At 41.0% G+C, this 18,594-nt stretch overlaps 1 protein-coding gene across 2 annotated transcripts in view; it reads right to left on the bottom strand.

The window, feature by feature from the left end:
- The window catches only part of ca16b (carbonic anhydrase XVI b), a 115,212-nt gene extending 97,246 nt beyond the window's left edge, over positions 1–17,966 (bottom strand). Inside the window, exons 1-2 of one of the 2 annotated variants that reach the window (XM_072684729.1) lie at positions 17,495–17,966; positions 17,269–17,358 (exon numbers count right to left, since the gene is read on the bottom strand). In XM_072684729.1, the coding sequence (XP_072540830.1) occupies positions 17,269–17,356 (88 nt within the window). In that variant the 5' untranslated portion in view covers positions 17,357–17,358; positions 17,495–17,966. Of the gene's footprint in view, positions 1–17,268 lie in introns of both variants that reach the window. The other variant, XM_072684730.1, reaches the window with a different exon arrangement.
- Positions 17,967–18,594: the final 628 nt, after the last annotated feature.

Raw genomic sequence — 18,594 nt, 5'->3', positions numbered from 1 at the left:
TGGTTTTTGAAACACTGACTACAAAGTATTGCATTTTGGTGGTAATTGTTTTTGGCTCTACTGGTGTGTCAAATTATATATATATATATATATATATAGAGAGAGAGAGAGAGAGAGCTGGACCATAGAGCAAAAATACTATATCACGATATTTAAATTAATTTTTCATGATACACAATATTTATTACATTAAAACTACTTTTCAGACACTCTCCCCTACTGAGTACAGTGATTTTTATTCAACATCTGCTGAACTTCTATTTAAACATCTATTTAAACCAGTCTAATGACATTGTTGGTAATGAAACATGCAGTTGATCAGTGTTTATTAAGCACTAACAATATCCTCCACATGCTTAGAAAAGCATACTGTGTATCATGATATCAAAATGTATCCTGATATAATAAAATATTGCCATATTGCCCACCTATATATATATAATGTCCTCAAGTATCGTGATACCACATGTCATCTATATCGCCCACACTTAGTTCCATCTGCGTTTTCAGAGTACCTTTAAAAAATCACCCTGAGCTGATGGAGAAACAGAACATTGGAAATGCTCTTGGGAATGTATTCACAAGAATGCAACCACAAATAAGCCCCAAGCATATACACACTTTCAGCACTGACTATTCTTCATCTGCTAAAATAGCAGTTCTAGGTGGCTTACAGGCAGCATTTCTGCACCAAATCAAACCAAAAAACAAATGTTATCTTTTCTGCCATTCTCTACCCATTTTCTTATTCAAATACGATTAGCAGTTTGCAGCTGTGCAGAGTGGGGAATCCCAACCAAGGTTGGTCCAACTTCTTTAGAGCAGCCCCTAGGGCTACACCATATTGGGAAATAAAATAATATTGCAATATTTTTTTTCCAGAAATCAATAATCCATCATGTCATGGTATTAATAATACACTTATGTATCCAAGATCAGAGTAAAATAAACAATATTGAGCAGATATAATCTGCCTCTGGTAGCTCTGTCATGTAAAATGAGAACAGAGCAAATTCTTCTGTTGTATTAAGCAGAATACAAAAGTTGTAGCATGAGATGTCTTGTGCACGTCCAAATTGTGATAATAATACTGAAATGATATATTGTGCAGCCCTGCCCACTCTTGGGGATCTACTCTCCTCTAGACTCTAGACTTAACCCTAACCCACCACCTGATCATTTAATCACCACCCTTAGAACACACATGTTTATGTGAATAAGCTGTGTTAGGTTTGAATTGGAGGTGAAACCAGCAGGAAGGATGACCTCCAAGATGATGGCCACTGCACTAGGGGTTCTTAGTTGGGTTCTTTCAATAGAAATGCCCCTATCAAATGAAGTGTGGAAATGAAGTGAGTGTGAAATGTTATAGCTGTTGATATTTCCATTAAATTATTATCAATTATTGATATTATTGATATTATCAATTATTATCCATTATCCATTCAATTATGATCAAAATGGATCATGCCAAGAGATATTATAATGTCAATTACAGCAAATACTCATATAACCTTTATGCAGAAATCCACATCCCAAATGTTACACCAAATGTCAGTGATCATTTATCCCTTTCCATTCTTCCCACTGCAGTGAACCAGTGGTCACTGTTCTATTTTCTAGGCTGTTGTTTAAACAGGCATTTTCTGATGAGCTGAGAACTGTGCTGCAGCTGGCTGTTGGGATCGGCTGCACAGGCTGATGTTGTCGCCCCGGGACACAGTAGAGGCCTGACTGATGTGACAAAATGGTGCGGTTGGACCTAATTGTTGTATGAACAAAACCAATCAAACTGAACCACGGTATAAAACTCAGATCTAATGATTTAGAATCAAACTGTTTTCTTAAAAAAAAGCAACTGAATCGAATCGTGGTGAGGTCGGAGAGGTTGAAAGGTCACACCTCTGTTAACTGTTAAATCAGGCGACGTGCAAACGTATGTGAACAAAGTGTGAACTGTGGAGAAGCCAGTCCTGTAGGATCTTAGAAGTGAATAATTTCGGTGGTCGTATCGTCACAGCTCCTGCATGACAGCTCCCTCCCCTTGGGATGAACTTGGATCTTCTTCTCCGAGCCAGAAGGGGATTCCTGTATTTATATCTCACTTCAAAGGGCCCTCCTCCACCTTACCAGTGACTCATTCTCTGGGGAAGATGCTCCGTTCGCACAAACACATTTTGCTACCCTCTGCTCTGTTCTTACCCCGGCTTGCATCATTACATTGGAGATTAATTAGAAGCTGAGCTAAGTCAATTCGCTCTCTCCCAGCAATTAAAGACGCCCTTATTGGTTAGCCGGCAATTAGGCACACTCTTATTGGCTAGCGAGCCGCCCTGCTTAGTCCACTGTTTAATCCCCTTGGCGGACAGCGCGGGCAACTGGACTGGAACGGTAAACAATTACTCGTTCCCATTAATGCTTTCATAAACTATTCAAAAGGCTATGCATACTGAAAGGCGTGCACTTATTGTTTTCTCATGACTTATTATGGAGGGTAAACAGCCTGGTTTGACCTCAAACGGAAAGGGAAGCTAAATAATGTTCTGCTGATGCGGCTGAGGCTGTGTGAAGTGCTCCTTGTCCCCCGGGCCTCATAGCAGCAGCTACAAGTCAGCAGCACTCCATGTGCGTGTGTGTGTGTGTGCTTATGTATGTGAGTGCATGGGTCGTGGGTTTGAGAGTGTCAGGAGGGGCGGGAGGACACAGCAGTATACGAGAAAGATGTGCAACAGTGTGTGCCAGGCTTTCAAACTAGAGTGACAGCAGAACAGTGCTGCTATACTGTACAAACCCCATCTATGTCAGACTTACTCACCCAGCTGGACACAAGATTAAAGGAGTCCCGCTGTCACTGACATCACAGCCCTTCATCATGAAGGGTTTCGACCCAGGCACAAAGGCAGAATACCTGCGTGTGTCTAAAACCTCCTGTACAAAGCCTTGACACTTCACGTCTTACAGACACAAGGGGCCTTAAACTAGTGGAACAGACTTCCGCAGGGCATAACTGCCAGTTAGCCGTGTAATGTAAGGGCTTAAGCTGACAAAGAACACACAACGCAACCAAGTCAGACTATGCCTTAAATTGTTTGACCTGGGGGTGTTAATCTCTGTCCCCATTGTGATTCGACTTGATTGTGATTTTCTAAGAACTAATTCAATGCAGTTTCATACACTATTTGGACAAAAGTATTGGGACACCTGCTCATTCCTCGTTTTGAAATCAAGGATATTAAAAAACAGTTAATCCTGCTTTTGTTGGAGAAACTTTCGATACTGTCCAGAGAAGAAGGCTTTCTACTAGGTTCTGGAGGAGCACTGTTGTGAGGATTTGATAGCATTCAGCAACAAGAGCGCTAGTAAGGTCAGGATACTGGATGATCGCCACCCCACCTCACCCCCAACTCCCCATCTCATCCCAAAAGTACTGCATGGAGCACCATCATCATTCCAGAGAACACAGTTCTATTTTTTTGTCTTCCAGCCCACGCATGGCATTAGGCATGGTACCAATAGATTATCTGTTTATCTGCTCCTATTCTATCAGCAGTACTTCTCTTCAAGGACTAGACAAGCTATGCATGTGCTGTGTCAGCAATGAGTGCAACTTAAAGTAGCTTGATGCATTATCAGAAAAGGGGTCCACAAATATTTGGACATGTAGTGTGTTTAAACACGATTCAATAGATTTTGTCTTTCATAGTATTTCACAGTACAGAACATCAGCTCTATGCAAATTCGTATGTGCTTGAGGGTGGTAAAGGTTTACAAGGCTTGCCAGGTGCATGTCTTCCTTTTGTCTGGTGGCCAAGAGATTCAACAACGGTTCATTACTGTCACCTCCATTCAGCCTGCGGTGTTGGCTGTGTGTTATTTGCGGTGATAAGGGTTTGTGCAGTCTAAACAGGCTTCAGTTCTTGAATGCAATAAAAGGATGACTTTAGTCATCATTGATGACTTTCCATCAAATTTATATCAAAATTATGTTTTTTAAAAAAGACCTACAGCATAATTGATTCAATTGATTATTTACAGAAATCCTGCCCCATAGTTTCTGTTGGTCTGTCCATCAACGTTCAACTGAGGCAAACTGGTAGAATCCACAGATGGAGTAGCGGAGTAGAGAGGAGTAGCTCTGAAAACATTAAATTATGCAAAATAAAACTGGGTTTATAGGATGTTCTCTGGAGACATACACTATATGGACAAAAGTATTGGGACACATGCTTATTCATTGTTTGGTCCAAAACCAAGGGTATTATAAGAGTTTATAATATATCCACCTGCTTTTGTTGGATTAACTGTCTCTACTGTTCAGGGAAGAAGGCTTTTTACTAGATTTTGGAGCCTTGCTCTGAGGATTTAAATGCAACAAGAGCATTATTAAGGTAAGGATGTTGAATAATGATCACCTCCTCACCTTTTTTTCAGTTTCACAACTCATCCAAAAAATACTGGATGGAGCAACATTCATCATTCCAGAGAACAGAGCTCCACAGGCCCACAGCTATTTTAACTAAAGTTTGTCTTATCAGTTATAAGCATCACTTCACATAAGTTATAAAAAGCTGATACAAATAATTTGATTAATAAAGAATTTATATAAATAATATAAACCAATTCATTTAATTCAGGCCAAATTAATGAGATCATTCTTGATATTTTATGAGAATCACTTATAGCCTGCCTAATTTGTCATCACAAAATCCATGCAGATGATTTGCCAACATCAGGACACCAAGTCTGACGACCTAACAGCAAAGGACAAGCCTGATCTACACATTCCCCATGTGTTTCTGGAATTAGCAACTCATACATATTTACATGAATCGGAAAAGGCCCATCGGAGTGCAGCCCACTCAGCAAAGGTCTTAAAACTATCTGGGACTGGACGTAAGAGAGCAGTGTCTCTAGGCTTGGACAGCCAAGCAGATAAACAAGCCATGGTCTCAATGCGAAGTCTGAAAATAGTCAGCGCTCTAACATGGGAACTCACAGGCTTAATTAAGCATAAACAAGCACTACGGCCCTGCTGGAAAAATAAACATGCTTAACAGAGAGGCTTAAAAATGATCATGCTTAGGCTCTAAAATGCACAGGCACATGCAGAATGTGTACAAGCCACTACAGGTAAGTGTTTATCTCTCTCTAAGTGTGTGAGCTAGCCCCTTTACAAAATCCTTTTCTCTCTATTTTTTATGTTTATCAAAAGCTCACAAGTAGGAGAACAAACACACCGGAGAACGGCACAGCAGACATTTGCACTGCACTCCAGAGTGAGCTCTCAAAGGCCGGGAGCAGCTCACACAGACCCCCAAGCCGAAAAGGTCACATGGACCACAGCTACAGTACTCAAGGCTGGTTCTGCCCATCATCAATACCCAACACGGATTAGTTGAGAGTCCCGCCGAGCATACGGGCCTCAACCTTGGGAATAAGCCACTGGGTCAGTGGCTCAGACGAGGTGTTGACAATCCTTTAACAAACCATCTGACATCCGAATGACTTTTCTCTGTGTGTGTGTCAACAATGGGGAAGTAATCTGCTTTAGTTACAGTGGCTTTGCACAGTGGCGAAAGGGAGTGCGCAGCGGCTTCCTTATATTTAGCTGGCCTTCCGCTCCCCTCACCGACTGTTTAATCTCTTTTTGTGGACAGTGTTTACATCTGCGATATGACCTGGAGGGACAATTTCCCAAACAAAGGCGCTGGGCTTCAGAACGGAGCTGATGAAGACGTGTTTGTGTAAAATCCTGCTTAAAATAGGGCCGTTAAGGAAGCGAGCCATCTCAATTAGTGTCTGTTCAAAGTGGGTAAACAGCCAAGGCTGCATTTTCATCGACTCTGCTGTTTTCACTGTGTCTATATTTTTACCCAGTCTATAAGAGAATCTGCTTACAGAAAGGAGCATATGGCGTTCAAAGTGGAAGCAATAAGTAGAGGGAAGGCAAAGTAACACTGGCTGGCAGAGTGCAAAGGATAAAAAAGTGGGAGACATGGGCTCATCTGCCCGTTAACATTTGATTGACTGCATTTTCATTGTGTATTTTCACTGCACATAGTCTGCAATCTGCCCTTCCTGTTAACGTTAATTCATCTTAGCAATTTACAAACAACAAGAATGACATAACTTTAGACCGTCAGCTTTGCGAGAGCTTCCTTAAAGTCTTCTTAGTCTTCAAAATTATGAACGAGTTTCAAGAAAGTTGACTCCACCTATGCATCTGTGCTGGAACGTAAGCACAGATTTACATTTTCTCATTATTATACCACAAAAAAACATTACGCCTGCAGTTCCTACCTATCACATATCAAGCCTTTAAAACAGGCACACAATTAACCTTTCATGCGTCAGTCCGGAAGCATGGCAAACCAACTGCACAAACATAATTATTAACTAATGACAAGCTTAGAATATTCTTTTTGCAAAGAATACATTTAATAATTTACTACTACTACCACTACTACACTGGAAAAAGCATTTAATGTTATTAATTTAATTTAAATGTGTACATCAGCAAAGAGTCTCCTGCACTTCAATTAAGTGAAAATCTCTGTTTTACATAAATAAAGTGCTTTAAATCCTGGAATAAAATAAAACACTTTTACTGTACATTTTGGTTCAGGACTGAACCAAGGACTGAACCATAGTGGGAAGCTGTTATACTACCCACTAGACCGGGATACACCTAGCCAAAATCTAGAAACATACTAACTACACAATTCAAGGTAGTACATCTGATTTGTGTTGACATTGGATGTACTGGATGCAATGCAATTGATTTTTATAGATTTTCATAATTATGGGTTATAATAGTTGTAAGTAATCCTGGATGAGTATACCAATAGAAATCCACTAAATTGTTATTATTATTAATTATTAATTCAATGTTGAGAGCATTTTTGCTTTCTGCTGTAAAATCACCATTTTGGAGATACAGCGATGAGACCCAGGTTTTACATTGTCTTTGTAAAGAATACCTATATCACTACAAAGTTAGCTTTTAACTCTTAATGCAAATGAGAATCTATTTCTAGTCATTTTGCACCATTGCGGCCCATTCATCATAAAGTACTGAAGTGTTCACAAAACATAAAAGGAAGTTGTTTTTTATGACATTAAAAAAAGAAAAATAATGAGGTTAGGATTTTTTTTTCTAACAACAGAAACAATGCAGGCCTGGAAGGCACCTTATTCTTTGGTGCACTGTAGAAAAGAATAAAAGATCTAATCAATAGCATTAAAGTCAAAAGCAAGGAACAAGGTGTATCCATTCACCTTATGAAAGTCGGCAGAATGAAGTCAAAGCAGGGAGGCCTGCATTGTGTGCGTAAACCACCAACATCCTGGCTTTATCCTGTATTTATGGAACTAGTGATGGCCTATTGTCTCATTGTTTGGTAAGAAGTCTGGCCTATTTTGAACGACAATACAGTAGGACTTCCTGCGAGAGAAAGTCATTAGTGAATGGAGCACTGCGTAGGCTACTATACGAACACGTCCTCCTTTGCGCAGCAGATCTAGCTCTGCATTCTTCGTGTGACCATTTACAGAGAAAATCGTTATGGTGAAGTGTATCATATGAGAGGAAATGCCAGCTAGGCTGTTGAGAGGTGCATCTGCCCAGTGCGTGAAATGATAACCTAGCAATTAGTGCCCCTATGGACAGAGGCGCTTGTATCTGAAGCCGCCAAGGCTAACGTTCTAAACATTAAACGGCTAAGCGGTCCACTGCCTCAGTCTATCAAGGGCTTAGGTAAATCCATTAGCAGGATTAATCATATGTTATAGGTTTGAGGAAAGGGCAAACACATTTTCCCATTTAATTACCAAGCAACTGAGCAAGTGCGGAAAGAGCAAATATAATCACGCAATCAAACGGTCTATAAAAACGACTTTTCCAAAGAAGATGCTAATCTAAGAGTGTTAGTACAATAGGTTTCGGGGACACGTTAAATTGGAACACAGCCTAGCACTGTCCGTTTACGAGGTACGTGTAATTTGCTTATTTTTTGATACTGTTGTTTCCAGAAGTTCCAAGATTTGACCTTGTTGTTCTGGGCAGATAAACAATTAGTAACGCTGTGTTCACACTTCTGCTGGGCCATTACCAAGACTGGCTGAGCATCAGACACTGCTCTATAATATGTAAATAGGTGTATTAATATAAATTACACTTATAATACCATACAAAAGCACGCCTTCATTTACTGTTTATTTTGCTCAAACCTCTGCAGAAATCAAGTACATTAAAAGTGAGATTGTTTCAGATACAACAGGATTCCTTTTCTACAGATCCATTTCAAATTGACTGAGTGCTGAGCAGGAACACCAGCTGTGAATGAAACAGTACATGTCTGTTTGAAAGCTTTAATTATAGACCACCAAACTGTTGCCTCCAAATAGTTATTTTCTGTGATTACTGAAGTCTTTACAGCCTTACCTGTTCAAAAAAGCAGCCATTGTGATCCAAACAGTTCTGTCAACAAACGCTTTATATGTGTCTAACTGAAATATTCAAGCCCATCCTCAACAGAATACATGAATATGAAAATATCTTAGAGCTGCAGCCTGCAGCCCACGGCCCTTTTTAAAACAAATAAAACAGATGAGAGAGAGAGAGAGAAAGAGAGAGAGAGAGAGATATTAGCAAACCACTCTCTACAGAACCTATAATGAAAGCATTAAGTTAGCCTTTTCTTATGCACTGATCAGCACTGCTGAAAAGGCTGTATTGCATGACATTGCTGTTCTGAGTCTAATAGGCTTGCCTGTATGTTCACTGTAGATGCTCTGTTTAAACTAACATATAACTGTATGTCCAAATGTTTGTGGACACCCCTTGTAATGAATGCGTTCAGCTATTTTAGGTCATAACAAATGCACACACAGCCTGCCAACAGAAGCTGATAAACATGAACATATTGGCACCATGCCTAATGCCAGGCGTGGGCTACAGGGGTGTAAAGCCCTCCAGCACTAAATTGTGGAGCAACAGAACTGGGTTCTCTGGTGCTCCATCTAGTACTTTTGGGATAACTGGGGAGTCAGGGATTAGCAAGTGTCCCAATACATTTGTCCATATAGTGTATGTATTAAAGGAGCCCTAGAATGTCAAACTGTTTTGATCAGTACACAGAACTGACATACCATGAACCTCAAACACTGTTGTGTCCACCCTCAGAATATTTGGCATAACCAAAACCAAAATGTGCCAATTCCAAATTTTATAACAGTCTTGTTATTATTTATGCTTGTAAAATGTACATAAATATTGGCAAAGTGGTAAAATGGATCTGCGACTTTAGGAGAATATGGTGTTGTTGATACTAGAGAGCAGTACATCACCGCCAGACTAGTTATGGGAATACACGCAAACCAGGCCTTGTGACTAGAGTTCAAACTCAACAAGTGCCGAAGCAAAAGTCAGAAGGAGCATACAGGGTTAGCTTGTACCATCTCTTCTCTCCATCGTCTGCTCTCTCAGAAACAAACTGGACTACTTTGGCTGAACCAAACTGGAGCTAAACACACATCAGAAAGAAAAGCACACTTATTTTTACCCGTAAAACACGACAAAGCTAAAACCGGGGGAAGTCTACAAGCTGACAGCACATCATGCTATCAGGACACAACGAAATGACTGGTAATACTTGGCAATAATTACAGAACTTAACCAGGTTGAGTCTCTAGAGGACTCAAAATAAAGTGACCTTCAAGAATAGAGAATACTGGTAGTAATGTAGTAAATATTGTAATTCTTTGTGGATGGTACAGTGTAGGGTATAACAGTGCTAACCTCCACCCAGTAAGCCTACATCATCCTACATCAATCCATTGGTAAGAATCCTTATGCTAGCCTTGTGTAGTAAGAGTAAGAGTGTCAGACAGATGTATCATGTAAGATATTAAAAATGCCTGAATCATGAATGTGGCAACTTGACTTTTTGAATGTTATTAATATTTTAAACTGTATGTATCTGTATAATATCTCATCTGGAACTGTCATTTATCTAGATGTTCACAGCACATTATCAAAGGCTTAACTGCTCTCATTTGCCTCCTGCAATGTGGGTACTGAAAAGGTCAAAATAGAATAATGTTTAAAAAATGATATACAGTGCAGCCATAATAACAGGCAGATGGATGGATGGATGGATGGATGGATGGATGGATGGAATGATTCTCGTGGATTCTCAGACCCTGGTAATAACTGTCCTAGTAATCCTAGTAATTGCAAAGCCACACGCTACAGCAGCTAATTATTAAAATCTGCCTTATCAAACTAGCAATTAAGTTCCAAACCCATTTTTCTGATCTCACACCTTGGGACCTAGCCCAGTCTCAGATTCTTTTCTTGTGATTGTCCTCAGGTGAATGTTCAGTTTAATATCCTGTTTTATTTAATGACACAGAAGCTCTCTAATATTAGATGGGAGTAGTAATTCATTTACCAAGATATTGTTGCATAGGTTACTATCCAGATATGCTTTTTATTTGTAAAAATAAATACTATTTTACTATTTACATAACTACACATAATGTTTTTGGGGGTTTTTTTATATGTTAATATGCTCTAAAATGTTTACATTTATGGGTGCTTTCTGTAGAGGATTTATTCACTTATTTTACTTAGGAAAACAACAAAATGTGTCATTTGAGCAATGGTGCCCAAACCTTTGCATATATATGCAAATGACATATTTTGTTATATATAGGCAAGACAAGCATTAATTCAAATGTATTCAAAACCTGAGAATACTCAATGAAACTTTGAGTGTTAAGGTGGTTGAAAAGCTGGCTATCCAGGTGAAAACACTATTTGCTAGTAAGCCAGTTGGTTGAGCTGGTTAACCAGCTTAGCTCTCGACCAGCATAGGTTACGTTTCCTTTTGAGTTGGATGGACAAGCTGGTCTATCAGCATACTGGTGGATCAGCTTGGTCAGGCTGGTCATGCTGGTCAATCAGTATGGTAATTTTTTAACATCGGTCAACCATGTTAAAAAACATGTTACTGAAACATATGGAACTTTACTTCTGCCTGTAACATTGCTTGCTGCGCCACACTAGCATTTGCCAAAGTACTTATTAAGTCATTAATTAGGTCACTATTTGATAATTGGGCCACAAGATATCTTGCTGACTCTGCACTCATTCTGAAAGTCTACAAAACAGATCACATAGGACATCCTGGAAATGTAAGATGATGCTACCATTGTTAACAAAGCAGATCATTACATCCTGAATGCAATGTGGTGCTGGTAGTAACTCTCACGTTTTCATTGTACATACTGACATTATCATATTTCAATTATTCCTTTACTTCATTCAATCACACCAGTGAGTCTGAGTACACATCTCTGTGAGCTGACAATAACCCAAATTACAAGGCTTGATATGTTAAATGTTGCAGTGTGGTTCTACAAATGGACTCTTTTATGTTTACAGGGTTAATTTTGGCTGTCTCAGGCTTAATGAATGATTCAGCCAAACTGTAATCAAACTGTAATTTGTAAGCTAGAGAGAAAGACCTGAGTCATTTAAGACTCAAATTAGTTAAATTAGCTGAGTAAGGCATTAGGCGGCTAAACAAGCTCCACTGCTAACACTGAGGCAGCCAAAGCACTTCACCCCTCTATAAATTCTAACCCCCTTTAAAAAAAATGTAAAAAGCCAGGCTAAAGTGAGCCAGTGACACGTGTAAAAGTCACACCCGTCTTGTGGATATGAAATATGGATCTGGATCACTGCATTCCATTACTTTTAATGCTTCCTTCGTATTGATTTTTCACTCTCTGCTTTCAATTAAACGATTTACAGGCTCTTTGTATGCGCGTCAGGGTATGGAAGACAGACAGATTAGAAAAGGAGAGAGGCAGAAAGGATTCCTTTCTGATTTCATTACATAGACGACCATTCAATCACACAGCAGAGGGGTCCTCATTAGGGCAGAGTGAGAGCGCGGCTGGGAGAGTGAAGGGCAAGGTAAAGCATTAAAAACCTCACGTCTTCTGACAAGAGGCCCTTGATGAATTCTGGTGTCAGGCTGGAGCTTCCAGCAGAGCACAGGGCCTGTTTGACTGAGGGGCCGAGAGTGGAGCTCTACAGGGCACTGGGATGTCTTTCTAGCCTTTCACACACTCGTCACACACATTCACACATAGAGACAAGTGCAGACCAGTCATGCAAGTATTAGAATATATGTGTGTAAGTCATACATACACATAAAAACAAATCATACATTTTATGTACATGCTATGGACAAAAGTATTTGGTCACCAGCTAATTCCAGCTTTCAATTCTTTTGAAATCAAGGGCATTAAAAAGAGCTTATGCTGCTTTTGTCCAGGGAAGGCTTACTACTTCCTGAATCACACTAATGTGTGTGATCTTAAAAGTATTGGATGAAGCACCATCATTCCAGAGAGCACAGTTCCACTGCTCCATCATGTCTCGTTCATGTGATGGTAGAAAACACGGTAGCACACAGTCTAGGTTAGTCTAGGTTGAACAGGTCAGCAGAGGCCCAACAGACTAAACGGCTCTTCTAGTAAGAGAGTGAAGCTTCACCAAAGGATTTACTGTAAAACTGCAATACAAATGAATGAAGACACCACTTGGGCAGCTGTAGCAGGAAGCTGGGCAGCTGGTCTGACATGGGTGGCAGTGGAGCCTGGCAGTCAGTCTGGTGGGTGTGCAGCTGGTCTGTCGAAGGTACCGTCACGGGTACAGGGGACAGGGGGGCCCAGCGGTCAGTCAGGACTGTCCTGTCTGTCCTGTTTTTACTGCATAGGTCCTAGCTCTTGACTGGTAGGACACAACCTGCTAAACCCGAATTTCTATACACCCTGACCCCAGTACACTAAATCATTCCAAAATATCTGCATTTATTCACACATTTACTACCTAAAATATAATTGCAGTTAGGCTTAAAAACACCTCAAAATTTGGGAAATGTGCAGTTCTAGTTTAGATCTAAGTGCAGATACAGATATCTGGAGCACTAAACAGATATAGATACAAGATCCTGACATTGCAAGACATAGTGTTTAAGTAGATCTGGCCTAAGAAGTTTTAAACCATGAAATCTACCATTAACATTGTTAAGATTTCTGCAGACTGGGGCTAAAAGTGTCATGAAGGATGACTTAATTAGTCGTCAACATAATAACTAAATCACTCAATTAGTTACATAACTGACAGGTACAGCTCTAAATATACACTGGTAAGTGGGTAATGAATAACATTGGCAGGTGAAGTGAATAACATTGATTTTCCCAATACAATGGCACCTGTCAGTGGGTGGATTACATACATAATAATCAGCAAGTTAACAGCCAGTTCTTAAAGTGGAAACAATGTGCAAGTATAAAGATCTGAGCAACTTTGACAAGGGACAAATGGTGATGGCTAGATGACAGGGTCAGAACTTCTCCAAAACATCAGACGATGAACCGATATCAAGGTAACGGACACCCAAGGCTCACTGATGCAATTCCTGGAGGCCCCACCTCACAACTTACAGGACTTAAAGTAACTGCTGCTAACGTCTTGGTGCCAGATACCACAGGACACCACCTTCAGAGGTCTTGAGTGGCATGGACCTGTGTGGGACCTACATAATATTAGGCTAATTGTGTAAAGGCTACTCACACTTACAGACACATACAGGCACATCAATCAAATGTAAACCTAAACAGAAATGATACACATAAACACACTTAGACACACATACTCACAAATAAATCACACACAAACCCAAGAACAAATGATAGACTCCCTCTCTCTCTCACACACACACACAAAATTGTACCCCCAGGGTTTTCATTAAAGGCAACACACAACCAACTCTGAAGTGAACAGCCAAAGCAACTAATTCCTTAGGTAACATCTCTACTGGAAACAAGCACACATGCCCACAATGGAAAACAATGTATAACTCAAACGGAATTCCAAAACAAATGGAATTATATAATAGGAAACCCCAGCCCTTCCTGAACCAAATAATTCAGCCCGCCTTCATTTTTGTGTTGCTTTGATGAAACAATGCCAAAAGGCTGAGGTCATGCCGTCCTCCATTGTACTTCAGTACACAGTAGCCACTCCTGGCCAAACAGTCTCCAGCATGCTCAGAACAGCCTGGATGTGTGGATGTGTGTTTAAACCTCCCTGTAACCTCTACTCCCCAGCCATTATTCCAGCCAGACAATTCATAACTAGCAGTTGGCCAGCAGAAATAGCACCTTAGCCACTGCACTTACGACACCATTACAGCCCAAATTCATTCACTGTGAAAGCACTGCTATTTCCCAATCATTGGCAGTGTCATTGGAAAGGGAATGTGGTGTCAGTACAAGCTGCTGTATATATGACTTATATGTTCAAGCAAATGATAATGTTGATGCGAAAAGCACAGAAACATTGTAGAAATTCCACAAATAATAATGACCAATCCACTGGAGGCATTTTACAGCCGCCTCTCCAAATTTTCTAATCCATAAACCTTAATGTTCCATCACCTTTTCCTCACACTCTCACTCAGATGTAGCTCTGAATTCCGAATCACCCTGAACATTAGCTGGTTTATTTCAGTGCAGTTATTTCTGTAGAAACTGTCAACATAAAGAAGGTTCATAAAGAAGGATCCAGTCAAAAAAACAAGTCTTGTGTCTCAGTTCTGAGGAATCCACATGTGGCGAGAGATTTGGGAAGCAGTTTTTGTTTGTGTGAACTTCCTTGTGTGCTCTTAAAAATAAAGGTGCCACAAAGGTTATTTGAAAAAGCTTTCAGCTGAAGTATCTGTGTAAATGAGAAGCATTTGTGTTAATGAGATTTGCAAGTGTGACAAACCTTTTTAAAGAAACTTAACACATAAAATAAAAGGTTTAATACCAACAAGTGTAAAACGCTTGAAACATGTTTGTCTAAGCACAGAACCATTTAGAAACCTTCAGGTTTTTAGGGGTGTAGCACACATTGGTGCTGGGGTGCGCAGGTTAGATGAAGTAGTAGATTTATCTAGTGGGATTGAGTGATGTGATGTAAACATATTGTTAACTCTGATTGTGTTTTTGGCCGATCTGATGTGAGATGGGCCAAATTTAGTCCCGTCCAACTTAAATCCATTAGATGAAAACAATGAAAACAATAGTTTGAAAACTGTATCTCTCTCTCCATAGAAAAGACCATCATTTTTTCTTTTGCAGTTCAGAGTGAATTCATCACAACAACTACAGATAATAGATAGAGGAAAATGATGAAAGTGAGGAGATGGGAGCTTTAATAAAAACCCTTTTTGCTTAGAAAAAAAGGGATCCTCAAGAGTTTTTAGTAAAAGCAATGGTTCTGGGTGAATTTGATTTTGATGCTTAACTCTTAGCCTGGTAAAATATTTTTATCTCTGTGATGGAAGACCTCTGGCTTATGATTCTTTAAAGGACCATTAAGTGGTTCGGTACTGCGGCAAAACATTTCCACTGTTGTTAAGAGTAAAAAAAAACATTTTCCTAAAAGTGTAATTGTTTATTTAGTTAAAATTACTACAGCTCCTGATCTGATCACATCATCAAGCTTTTCTTCTACCTTCATTCAAACCTATTTGAATTTAAGGAGGCCGACCATGCCTTGAACCTGTTCCTCCAAACCCAATGCCTTCAATTTGTGTCATTCTGAAAACCTTGATTGTGAGTTTAGTAGGACAGTATAACCATCTCTCATCATACAGGACTACAGTATAAGCAAAGACAAGAGTCAATGAGGATCATCTATCAGTGACTTAGCCAAGTGCAGCCTACTGTCTCTTTATATGACAGGATCTTTCATCTAGTGTATTTATCAGCCCTCTAATAAAGCCATCAAGGCCTAATCCAGCGGTCAGGGCGGAGCACCATCACTCTACAGCGCCCCTCCATCCAGGCCTATCAAGGAGATCCAGTGTCTGAGGATTGGTGCCATCTAAGGGGGATGTCGTCTTTAGCAACTTTGTTAATTAAAGCAAGAAGGCAGGTGGATAGGCATTTGGGCAACAGCTAAACACACAGCACTTAAAGAGACAGTGTGTGTGTGGTTATACAGTATGTGTGCATGTGTGTGTGGAAAGTGTCTCATTTTTTTTTGTTAATGGACTCCTAAGCAGAGCATGGAAAATTGCGCACCAGGGCAACCTGTGTGTGCATGAAAGAGAGAATACACTGCCGGCACTGAGCTCTCTCAAGAGAATCGCTCTTCAAAACCAAGGTGCAGAAAAGGAACAAAAAGAACCACCAAGAATTGAAGCTTCTACATGAATTAAAGCGCTTCTCAGAAACCATCTGACCAATGCCCAAGTCAATGACCGCCGGGGAAGCTTCAGTGTTAGTGCAGACTGAGTGTATAGCAGGCTACACAAATCATCTTTCCTCAAGGTCAGCTAGAATGGTACTTTGGTCTAAAGGATGAAATAGCCTTAAAACAGTGCACCGTCCAGAAACCTCCACTCTTAACAACCAGCAATGCCATAGAAGACCCTTTTTTGTTTCCATGAGGAACTATGGGCCTCATCCAGCATCCGTTCATTAGGAGAAATGTCTTCTCAAAACCCACTTAGGCAGTTTTCACAAAGATTCGTACTTATTTTTAAGAGGACAATGAGAACCATCATTATTAGAGCATAGCTGTGAACAAATCTCCAGTTAAAAACACATCATGAATCTGGCGGAGTCTGATTTTTGGTAGGACTTTTTCCCCTTTTTTTTGAAGAACGTTTCCCAGGTTTAATGAAGTCTTTACCCCTTTAAATGTTCTTTACACTCACACATCTTTTACAAGAATGGCTCTTTATGGAACGCTGGTCATTTTTTCAGACTTCTCTTTTGTAAGCTTAATGGATACAGATGTAATTTCTCGAGGTAAACCAATCCATCACTAAGTGCCCTGAACAAGATGGTCTTGGGCATCAATAAATAATACAGCCCTGTGTGTAATATGGACACGGACTTTCTGTCCAGAGAACAAAATCTCCACGTCATGCCAGACTCAGAGTGACCGTCCAGGTCATCCCGAGCATCTCAAGACTCTACCCAGCATCTCAGTTACCCCTGGGGGCGAAGCTCTGACCTACAATGGTGCCCACCCTTTAGTCTAATCGAGCAGACGCATCAGCGGTCAAGGTCCTTTCCCAGACTGGCTCGTTCCTGCTCTGTTTAACGCCAGTTTAGGAACTTTTGCGCCCTGAAAACTGTCCTTATCCTGACCACAGTGTAACGCTCCGAGTGTGTAGGCCCACTTACCGGGATGGCAGCTGAGAGACTGGACGAGGAGAGCTGCCAAAGTCAAGCCCAAGACCGTGTGACGGCGCGGTTCCCGTAGACTCCACATGTCTGAATGCGCATTGATGGCGAAGAGCGAACGGGCGGGTTGAAGCGAAGCGTCAATAAAGGCAAAGGAAAATTAATATTAATATTAATAATCAGCACAACAAGAAAGATGAAGCCACAGACTTCAGCAGTCACGCGCCTCTGAGTTCATCTCAGCGCAGACGAGCAGTTCAGCGCTGTCAGCGAGGGGCGAACAATCCTGCTCGCGCTCCGTGGGACATACCGGGCAGCCCACGATCGGCAAACACACGCGCGCGCGCACCAGCACACACAACACACACTTCGGATCTCTGTGGCTTCCTCATGCAGCGCGAGCCTTCTTCACACTCCCATTCTCCAAGTTTTAAAAAAAATAAAAAAAATCCCGGCCGGGCGCGCGCCGGGCTCGAGCAGAGCGGCTCTTCTAATCTCTCCTATGTCGAGGCAAATCCGGAGGCTCTCGCGGATCGCGCGAGCTCAGTGGCGTTAAGCGCGACGCGCTCCTCCATGCAGGAAGTTGTGAAGAGGAGCGAGGGGCTCTGGCAGAAGGATTAGTTTTACAGCAGCACGAGCGGGCGGGAAGCAGAAACACACACACATACACACACACGCGCGCGCGCGCGCACACACACACACACATGCACACACAGACAGACCACCCCTCCGGATCCTAGCGCCGAAGGCTGGACGCCTTGAATGGCTGTTGAGTCAGACCGGGCAAAGATTGGCTACTGGACCTATTTGCATAACGTCCATTTTCAGCAGGCAAACGACTCCACCACCTTTTGCATGCCTGCACTGATTTGCTTCAGTGTGCGAGAACCTTTTTAAAAAAGTTTCAATGGATCTGCGCATGACCTAGAACCATATGGCCAAAACTGAGCACCATTTATGAACATAAACAGAGTTTATTGGAATTATCTAGACTTGAAGGTCAGTGGCAATGGCACTTTAGTGTGGAGGATGAAATAATAGTAGGCTACAGTAACAGTACATCCTGTAAACATCATTACTGTGTACGGTGCAAAAACCCACAGGGTGTACAGGTTCATTCTGTATGTAAATATTCTTGGGAGTGTATCATTTCAGTAGGTAAACATCATTAGTGATGTCTGCATTAGGTATTTCCTTGCAATTCCATGATTATGTATCAGGGCAAGACTCCAAAAGCCCTCCAGAAGTCCTGAGCTGTGGCCTGAAGCTGTGCCCTGTTCACTATATAGTGCACTACTTAGGGCTTCAGTCATTTTCCGTGCATGG

This window comes from Salminus brasiliensis, chromosome 7 (genome assembly GCF_030463535.1).
Source record: "Salminus brasiliensis chromosome 7, fSalBra1.hap2, whole genome shotgun sequence".
Taxonomy (NCBI): domain Eukaryota; kingdom Metazoa; phylum Chordata; class Actinopteri; order Characiformes; family Bryconidae; genus Salminus; species Salminus brasiliensis.
The sequence above is the reverse complement of the archived record's forward strand: the minus strand, read 5'-3'. Positions and strand labels throughout refer to the sequence as shown.